Raw genomic sequence first — 9,604 nt, 5'->3', positions numbered from 1 at the left:
AATGGTCAAATACATTCAGTTTTAATTTTTTAAACAAATAACCATATGAGCTTGTATTTAAGAGTCAAATACATCCAATTTAAATTTTTTTAAAAAGTAAAACAATATTAATTTTTTAAGTTTTAATTAAATTAAAAAATTAAAAATAATATTATTTCATTAATTTATAAATATAATATCTAATGACGCATTATACAAGACTGTGTTTGAAGAAATTTAAAAAAATTTAACTTTCTAATAATTAAATAAATCAAAATTGAAAAAAATTAAACTTTTTAAAAAATTTATCAAATACACTATTGTATAATGCATCGCTATATATTATATTAGTAAATTAATAAAATAAATATTATTTTTAGTTTTTATAATTAAATTAAAATTTAATATTATTTTATTTAAAAAAAATTCAATTAGATATATTTGACACTTGTACACTAGTACAAAGAAGCTACTTTACTAAAGAAGTCTAAATTGGATGTATTGGGGCATTGGATATAAATTTAGGAAGTTGACTGTATAGGGAGCAAATTGAAAAAGAATAGCTGGTTGACACTAATAAGATCATGCGGCTCTCAGTACAATTCTTTATTTTTATTCATTTTCTTGATTTGGATTGTTCCATCTCCTTCACGTGATTTTCATTTTATTTTGTCTTTGGCCTCTTGTGATTTTTCTTTTCTAGCCAACATTGCTGAAAGAAGAAAGCTTTCCCAGACAGACGGGTGGGTCTCGCAAATTAATAATTTGTCAAAAGATGAAGTCATTGCACCTAATATATAAATATAACTTTTTGTTGGGTGCTAACCTAATAATCTTTATGTATCTTCTCTCTGAAAATTGCTCACCCAAATTACTTGTTGGAGTAACCTTCAGAGTCACAATTCTGTCTTCAAATTAATACTCACGAGTCATAGCATAGATGTGAGTAGAAGAAAAGAATGGGTGGGTATGGTGGCAGTAACTGCAGGCCTGTTATGGCCCTAATTGGGTTACAATTGATGAATGCAGGGATTGCTCTCTTCATTAGAGCTGCCCTTTTGCAGGGATTGAATTCTATGGCCTTTGTTGTCTACAGGCATGCCATAGCAACTCTGATCATAGCTCCTCTATCTTATGTTTCAACAAGGTAATACATACACGTATATGTTTATACATACTCTCCGTCTTTTTTCTTTCCCAATACTTTTTCTGCTATTGGGTTTGCAGGAGGATTTCTTACAAGACTCCTTTGAGATTAAGGAGCTTTGCCTGGATTTTTCTTGCCTCTCTTGGGTACTCTCTATCTGAAACATCCATTGATTCTTTTTGCTTTTTCTCATACTTCTTTTTTAAAAAAAAAAATTAAAATTTTCATTTGACTTGCAGGCTAACTGCAAATCAATTTCTCTACTTTGAAGGACTACACTTAGCCTCTTCAACTGTAGGAAGTGCAACGAATAATCTGATCCCTGCAATCACTTTTGTTATGGCAACCATTCTGGGGTACAAGCACTGAACTAGGTTATGTATATGTTACATGATCAAATTGAGCTAATATCTATCACTTTCTTAGTTGATGTCACTGATTTTCAACAATTAAACCTTGCTGTAGTCATTGGGTGTTTCAATCTTAGTGATGTAAAACCCAAATTTCACCTTAATAGGAATGAGCTTCACATTGTTTTCTTATATAGGAGTGATGCTTTTCAATTTTAATGATGTATCAGTTCCAATGTTCTTATAACGATGAACTAAATTGGGTTAGTGAGGTATATTTCTTTTGGTAAAAAATGTTTTTTGTTTCTGCAAAATCAATATGCATGAAAAGTACTTCTTAGTTGAGGAAATCAAACAGAAAAGAAGCAAAAGGTTGAACCAATAAGGTTAAAAGCTAAAACTAAAAGTGTCTGAATTGACTAGGATGGAGAAAGTAAAAGTGGTAAGCTTGAGAAGTATGGCCAAGATTATAGGTACAATCTTCTGTGTGAGTGGAGCCATTTCCATGGCGTTTCTCAAAGGTCCTAAACTGTTAAACACAGAATTGCAACCACCAAAATCTTCATCCGGCATTGAAATTGACAATTATTGGTTATTGGGATGTCTACTTCTTTTCGGAAGCAGTTGTTTCTATTCACTTTGGATGATTTTGCAGGTAATTGTGTTCCCACTTCTAAGTAGTCTTAAGCTTATGATATTCTGATCAATAAACTTTTATCTCTGTTTCAATTTTCTAACAGGTCCCCATTTCAGCAAGTTGTCCTGATCACTTGTATTCATCTGCTTGGATGGGTTTCTTGGTTATGATAGAATCGGCAGCGGTTACACTTCTTGTAACTAAAGATAGTGCAGCTTGGAATTTGAACTCATATCTTGAAATCAGTTCTTGTTTATATGCGGTAAGCAGATACTTATTTTCTTTTAACAATAATACATTTCCATGTACCAGCTTTTCAAATAGACAATACCTGAATTTGACATAATGCTGGTATTTATGGGTTCTTTTTTAGATGCATAGTCATAAAAATTGCTGTTATAAATGTGTGATCTGTACCATTTCTTTTCTTGAAATTACTTTTGAAGCAGGGAATTGTACAGTCTTTGATCTTCTTCATTCAAGCATGGTGCATTTCTCAAAGAGGTCCCCTCTTTGCTGCAATGTTCAATCCTTTATCCACAGTTATAGTGACTATTATAGCTGCTGTATTTCTACATGAAGAGACATATGTTGGGAGGTAATTTAATTCGACTCTATATCTTAACCAAAATCTTGATGACGATCAAATTATTTCATCACATTAGCATGTTAGTAATCCAATCTTTTCTGATAGCTGCAACTTAATTTTTATGTTCTCCTTGACAGCTTGATCGGTGCATTAGCTGTGATAATTGGTCTGTATATTGTGCTATGGGGTAAAGCCAAAGACCATGAAGAAATTAAGAAAGATATGCACTTGGAGCTACAAAATGATAATTCAAGCATTTTACAAGTGACAGCAGATGAATCTTTAGAGAAGAGGAATTGTACAGCTGATTTGGAAGTGCCACTTATTTCTCATAAATCTGTCGATATTAATTAATGAGGATAATCAATTTCATTTTCCTTGATTAATCTCTGAAACATGATGATCATATATATATATATATATATATAATATATATATCGACCAAGACCGTAGATCAGATATAGATTCACAATCCAACACCGTTACTGTCGCCTTTTTTAATTAACATCAACACTATTATTTACAGGATCTATTTGAAAAATTTAAGAATTATATTGCTTGTAAGAGTGAGAATAATCCAATATAACCATCGAACTCTTTTTATTACCATCCACTCTTTACGTTCACCCATCAATTGGAACTATTTGAAAAATTTAAGGATTAAATTCGCTGTAAATGTGAATAAGGATCAAATTGAGCCTGGCAAGGGCGAAAATGAACATTATTATTATTCATTACTTGTGACTATGGCTAACTATAGCACGTCATGTAGGGAATAAGCTTGCTGGTTCAGCAATTATAATTTAAAATTCTAAATTGTTTCGAATGCTTGACTTATAATATAAGGGATTAAGAAGATTTACGAAAATTTCAAAAATTTATTTAAAGAGAACCAATTTTGTTGGAATCGGTATGCAACTCTACTCAAGTGATTACAAAGTGAAGAAATTTGAATAAACCTATATAAATGTGAAAGATAAAAATGAGAATAAATAAATAACTATCAATTCATATATTGTGCGACTGTTATTATTAAATATATAATATTATTTATTTAATAAAATTTTCATTTATAATTAATATTGAAAAGCTTAATAGAGTTAGACGTAGACTTAATGCATTAGTAATGCTATTTATTAATTAATTTAATTAATAAATATGATCAAATTAATTAGATTAATCACATAATGAGTAATAGTAAAAATAAAAATTCATATCTAGTGCCCGAGGAGAGAACCCAATCTCAAGATTTCTCATATTTTTAAATGGGCTAAATGAGATTCCTCCATATCATATTTGTATTTCATTTTAAAATAGCTTTCAATTTAACTCTTCTTTATTCCTTCTCAAAATCCTTGGGAGCACAAAGCTATCATAAAAATTGAAGCTTAAACTATCTGTTCCAGGACTTAAATGGGTGCTGATGTGCATAATTAGCAGAGTCTAGGATTCAAGGAAAGACACTATTTTCATCAATATTAGCAGATTTGTGAGAAATAAATGGCTCTTCTAAATCAGCTCTACAGTTCTTCTTCTCAAAAGATTCATCATCTACTATCACTTGTACAATTCCTGAACCATCATTTTGTAGCTTCAAGTGTGTACCCTTGTTAACTTCTTCAAGGTCTTTGGCTTTACCCCACAGCACAACATATAGACCAATTATCACAGCTAAGGCACCAATCAAACTGTATAAATAGCAAAACAAAATTATTAGAAGCTGCAAATTAAAATTCAAGTAGAGCTTAGTAATGAAGTTCAAGTAAAATCAATGCTAAGTAGAGTTAAAATGACGTACCTCCCAAGATATGTTTCCTCATGCAGAAATATAGCAGCAATAATGGCTGTTATAACAGTGCATAAAGGATTGAACATTGCAGAGAAGAGAGGACCTCTTTGAGAAATGCACCATGCTTGAAGAAAGAAGGATACAGCCAGTCCAACTCCCTGATCCAATAACTAATTCAGAAAATATTCTGAAAATAATACGATTTTAATTTTCCCCTTAAACTTGTTCACAGTTATCAATCGATTCCAACTTAAATTTTCTATTTAAAACCAGGAAAATAAATGCTTACCGCATATAAACAACAACCCATTTCAAGATATGAATTCAACTTCCAAGCTGCACCATTTTTTTCTAAAGAAAGAGCAATGATTGCTGATTCTATTGTAGCCAAGAAACCCATCCAGGCAGATGAATATAAGTGGTCAGGACAACTTTCTGAAATTGGGACCTGTTAAAAATTTGAAAACACAAATCTTTTTAATCAGAATACCATTAATTACATGCCTAGCTCAAGAGTATTCTGGAAGGGTGAAAAACCTGCAAAATCATCCAAAACGACCAGAAACAGCTGGATCCAAAGAGAAATATGCATCCCAACAACCAATTGTCACCTTCAGAGCTTAAGGTAGACATTGGAGGTAACAATTTTGAGTTTAATAGCTTAGGGCCTTTGAGTAATGCCATAGAAATGGCTCCAGTTACGCAGATGACCGTGCCAATAATCTTAGCAATACTTCTCAAGTTTCGGATATTCACTTTCTCCATTCTATTCGGATATTTTGAAAAGGGTTGTAATAGAAATTAAAATTGAAACACAAGTTTAATTGATCTAATACTTAGTTTAGTATATATACCCAAAAATGGCCGCCATTACGAAGGTGATAGCCGGAATCAGATTAGTCATTGCAGTTGTTGCAGTTGAAGAGGTTAAGAAGAGGCCCTCAAAATAAGCATTTTGGTTGGCAGTTATTCTGCAAGTGATCAAATGACAATAATTATCCATTAAATAATAAAATTAACCACTTAACAAGAAACTATTGAGTTCTGCTTTATGCACTGAGCATCAATAAAATACTATAGCATCCAAATCTCTTGTACGTTGAGATCGTTAGCTAAAGTAAGTTACCCATTTCCAAATGTAAGTGCTTTGAAAGCTGACAGGTTTGCTAGAAACGTGGGAAAGAAACGAAGGTAAAGTAAAGGGACATTCCCAAAGGAGAAGTAAAGGGATTTGAATTTTGATCTATGGCTTGGAGAAATCTGGGAAGCACGCAGCGACTTCTTGTTGTAACGATGACTATGGGAAGAGGAAGGAAGGAAAAGGATAAAGAAGAAGGAAGGAAGGAGAAGTGATTCAGTGTTGATAAAGTATTTGTTTTTATTTTTATTTTGATTAATTACTTGACAAAAAATCGAAATTAACTTCTCACATCAGTTTAGAATTATTAAAATTAGAATTATTTAGTGTGTTGTTAGGCAGTTGTATGTATCTTCTACTGTGTGGTGTTGAGTTCTAAATATAAATAAATTATGTGAATATTTAATTCTCAATTTATGATAGTAGTGCATAAAATGGAAAATAAATTTGACCTTCAGATAATTAGTTTCGTTATAAAATTTATATATAACTTAGTATCACTAAATAGTGAAATTTATTGTTTAATTAATATGATTAATAATTATTAGAGATAAATTTTTATATATATATTTTTTAGTGTTTTATATTTATTTTTGGTAAAAAGTATGTATAATTTTTAAATTTTTAGTCGAATTTTAATTAAATTTTTAAATTTTAATTAAACTAAAAAATACCGAATAATTAAGTATTTTTATGCAACTTTGTTATTTTTGGAGTTAACTATTTTGGCAAAAGGTATGAATAACTCTCTAAATTTTTGATAAAATTTCAATTAAGTCCTTAGACTATAAGATGGAACAATTAAGCTTTTAAACTAAAAAATTATTATTTTAATAAAAAAAACAAGATAAAACCCTCTCATTTTTCACACTTAGGCTTTATATTAACTCTTATATTTTTCACACCTAAGTTTTATCTTCTTTTTTTTTTGTTAAAATAATTATTTTAATTTTCATATTATTTTTTGAAAATATAAAAAGAAGAATTTATAATTTTAATGTCTTTATGCTATTGCTTGTCATTTTATATGGGCTATTATCAATAAAAATAATAATCTATAGTAGTAATGGAGTTGCATTGTATCGTATTATTTAGTTTAAAGACTTAATTGATATTTATTTAAAAAGTTAGAGTGTTATATGTACCTTTTGTCAAAATAGTTAATGACAGTAGTAACGGAATTGCATAGAAAAATCTAATTGTTCCGTATTATGTAGTTTAAGAGCTTAATTATTCCAACTTAAAATTTAAAAATTTAATTGAGATTTGATCAAAAGTTTAAGGATATAATCCTACCTTTTATCTTTATTTCTTTTATTAAGATATATTTATAAATTCTCATTAATGAATTATTCATTTTTGTTATATATATATATATTAATAGTACAAAAATAAAATGAAAAAGGAGTTGATGTAAATTCAAGAAACATTATCACTTTAATTATTCCTTAAAAATGTTTAAACTTTTCCTTTAATCACAAACCATTTGGAGCAAAACATTATCACTTTAATTATTCTTAAAAAATGTTTAAACTTTTCCTTTAATCACAAACCATTTGGAGCTTCAAACATGCAATAATGACCATTCTTTTTCCATTACACATTCGTCCATTTAGGAAAACACGATAATTTTTGGCACCTTAAGGCTGTTTTATATGTACATAGAGAGAGGGTCTGCCATTTGTCTTTTGATTTTTAACAGAAACAGAGAGAAATTTAATTTGTGCATTATTATATCTTTCTTACATTAGAATAAATAACACATTTTATGATTAAAATAATTTTCAAAAAAAGCACTTAAAAATGTTTAAAGGAAAAAGAATTGAGTGCTATACATAAGAATTAAATATTTTTTAAAAGAAAAAATTCATTAAAGAATATAAATTAAATCTGCATAAGAATTTCTCTTTATATCATTGCTAGTGCAACAAATCAGCATATGTGCGAATCTATTGAACAGAAAAGAAGGCATAAATTATGAGATATAGACTGATAACACATACCCGATAAGAGAGGCAAGGGATATCCAAGCAAAGAACTTTAGCCCCAGAGAAGACATACGAGGTTTTCTCCTGCACTAGAAGCAAGTCTCAGAAAGATTATATCACAGACAGACAAAAAAGAGAGGTCTGGTGTAACCCTATACCTGACTGAAAGATAAGCAAGAGGTGCCATGATTAGAGTTGCTATTCCTTGTCTGTAGACCACGAAGACCCTTGTATTCATTCCTTGCACCAGAGCGGCTCTTGTGAAGAGAGAAACTCCTGCATAAATGAATTGCAATCCGACCATTGCTATCACTGGTTTACAGTCATAAAATCTACCCATTTCTCAATGCCTTCCCCCAAGTTCAGGTCACTGCACAGCTGCAAAAAGAACTTGGCACCCTGGAGAAAATGAATGAGCAAGTCAGGATATATGTTCCAGAATCATTACTGTGAATTATGAAATGAAGGAGGCGCACGTCTGTGAATTTTGAGCATGTGGAGACAGATTAAGGGACAAGTGAAATGATAGAACCAGGTCGGTCTTTTGAGTTATCTACTAAAGACGGAGTACAAAAAAATATATTAATAAAAACTGAAAGGAAGACAACTCATCGCAAAATGGCAGCTTCCTTTTAGATCGAGAGATTGAAATTTGTTGGATATATACAAAAAGAATAACTAAATTGGTCATTAGCAATTACCATTTTCTTTTTAAGGATTGGCATCTATATATTAAATTAATAAATAATTAATATATATTATTAATTATAAATAATTATATATTTATCTTTTAATATAAAAATATAACATATTGATAAATATGTATCGTACTTTTATTTATTGCAAGATATATATCTATAATAATTTATATATATACTAATCGATTATTAATATGTCACACGATTATTTTATTATTTTAATTATAAAATTAAGTTGATAGATAAAATTTAATAAAATTTTTAATATTTAGTATTTGATTTATAAATTTTTTAATAATAATAGCAACCTAACTATTTTTAAATATTTTTAATTCTTTTTAATTTTTTAAAATTCTAAAGTCTTATTAATATAATAATATAAAAATTATTTTAAAAATTATTTATTAATTAATTTTAATATTATAGAAATTAATATATCAATATAATCGATATTACTATTTTTTAAAATAAAAAATTTATTATATAATTAAAAAATTAATTTAATATTGAATATTATATTAAAAATATAATTTAAAATGTTATTTTCTAAAACTAGAATTATTATCTAATTATAAAATTAGTTTATTAATTAATATAATGTTAGAATATAATTAATATGTTATTCTTTAGAATTAAAGTTAGTATTTAATTAGGAATGTAATTTATGAACCAATAAATTAATAGAAAAAGATTATAAAATCACACAAAAATTTAAATTACTTGTGTCAAAAGTAAATATACATATCAAAATAAGAATATTATGTATTAAAAGTTAAACATATATATCAAGAAAAATTTAGGTTTCAAAAATTAATGACGAAAAATGAGATTTTTTCATATGCTTCTATCTTTATTTTTGGAAATTCTTGAGAATAAAAGGAAAACAATATGAGTACGTCAAGATTTGAGTATGTTGATAAAACTCTTAACATAATAATAATGGTGAAATAGCAAGTGAATTGACGATGGGAGGGTGGAGATATAATAATTTGAAGCTAGATATGGAAAGCCCTTTTGGCAATAAAGATTGATTTTGTACTAAGGGTTATCTGTATATCAATAATAAAATGCCCTGTGATGCGGCGCATGAACGTGGACAAAAGGATTTCAATAATGAATGGCCTTGCTTACGTGTTGCTGACTCGGCTGGCAACTGGTTTGTTATGGGTCTAGCTTTAGTATTTTCGGACTCTATCCTTCTCAACTCACATGGAGATAAATTGGATCTGAGTTCGAATTTGGATTGAATGTTTATTTGATATATAACTTTAATTATTAATTAAATTTTA

At 28.8% G+C, this 9,604-nt stretch overlaps 2 protein-coding genes across 4 annotated transcripts; one reads left to right on the top strand and one right to left on the bottom strand.

Annotated features, from left to right (window-relative positions):
• The first annotated feature begins 765 nt into the window (after positions 1 to 765).
• Positions 766 to 3,088, top strand: LOC8277245 (WAT1-related protein At4g28040). 2 transcript variants are annotated; one of them, XM_015724801.3, is made up of 7 exons: positions 766 to 1,126; positions 1,207 to 1,272; positions 1,366 to 1,482; positions 1,900 to 2,131; positions 2,217 to 2,375; positions 2,560 to 2,711; positions 2,840 to 3,088. In XM_015724801.3, the coding sequence occupies exons 1-7, from the start codon at positions 939 to 941 to the stop codon at positions 3,054 to 3,056; spliced, it is 1,131 nt and encodes a 376-aa protein (XP_015580287.2). In that variant the 5' UTR covers positions 766 to 938; the 3' UTR covers positions 3,057 to 3,088. The 2 variants fall into 2 exon arrangements, with proteins under 2 accessions (XP_015580287.2, XP_002528211.2); XM_002528165.4 differs by having other exon boundaries at positions 774 to 1,126; positions 2,563 to 2,711.
• Positions 3,089 to 4,016: 928 nt separating this feature from the next.
• Positions 4,017 to 8,251, bottom strand: LOC8277244 (WAT1-related protein At4g28040). 2 transcript variants are annotated; one of them, XM_015724803.3, is made up of 8 exons: positions 8,094 to 8,250; positions 7,776 to 8,016; positions 7,633 to 7,701; positions 5,346 to 5,462; positions 5,029 to 5,257; positions 4,781 to 4,939; positions 4,501 to 4,649; positions 4,017 to 4,390 (listed from the first exon to the last, which is right to left on the bottom strand). In XM_015724803.3, exons 2-8 carry the CDS (start codon positions 7,955 to 7,957, stop codon positions 4,153 to 4,155), a joined length of 1,143 nt encoding a protein of 380 aa, XP_015580289.2. In that variant the 5' UTR covers positions 7,958 to 8,016; positions 8,094 to 8,250; the 3' UTR covers positions 4,017 to 4,152. The 2 variants fall into 2 exon arrangements, with proteins under 2 accessions (XP_015580289.2, XP_002528210.2); XM_002528164.4 differs by having other exon boundaries at positions 7,776 to 8,251.
• Between the last annotated feature and the right edge of the window lie 1,353 nt (positions 8,252 to 9,604).

This window comes from Ricinus communis, chromosome 3, assembly GCF_019578655.1.
Source record: "Ricinus communis isolate WT05 ecotype wild-type chromosome 3, ASM1957865v1, whole genome shotgun sequence".
Classification (NCBI taxonomy): domain Eukaryota; kingdom Viridiplantae; phylum Streptophyta; class Magnoliopsida; order Malpighiales; family Euphorbiaceae; genus Ricinus; species Ricinus communis.
The sequence above is the reverse complement of the archived record's forward strand: the minus strand, read 5'-3'. Positions and strand labels throughout refer to the sequence as shown.

What these genes read in the sequence shown, in the direction of transcription:
- LOC8277245 (XM_015724801.3), top strand. Translation starts at nt 939, where the DNA reads ATGGGTGGGTATGGTGGCAGTAACTGCAGGCCTGTTATGGCCCTAATT. An exon ending in ATTTTTCTTGCCTCTCTTGG is followed by an intron (nt 1,273 to 1,365) that starts GTACTCTCTATC and finishes TTTGACTTGCAG; the next exon opens with GCTAACTGCAAATCAATTTC. An exon ending in GAAGAGACATATGTTGGGAG is followed by an intron (nt 2,712 to 2,839) that starts GTAATTTAATTC and finishes TCTCCTTGACAG; the next exon opens with CTTGATCGGTGCATTAGCTG.
- LOC8277244 (XM_002528164.4), bottom strand. Translation starts at nt 7,957, where the DNA reads ATGGGTAGATTTTATGACTGTAAACCAGTGATAGCAATGGTCGGATTG. An exon ending in CGTTTTGGATGATTTTGCAG is followed by an intron (nt 4,940 to 5,028) that starts GTTTTTCACCCT and finishes AATTTTTAACAG; the next exon opens with GTCCCAATTTCAGAAAGTTG. An exon ending in TGGGTTGTTGTTTATATGCG is followed by an intron (nt 4,650 to 4,780) that starts GTAAGCATTTAT and finishes TTATTGGATCAG; the next exon opens with GGAGTTGGACTGGCTGTATC.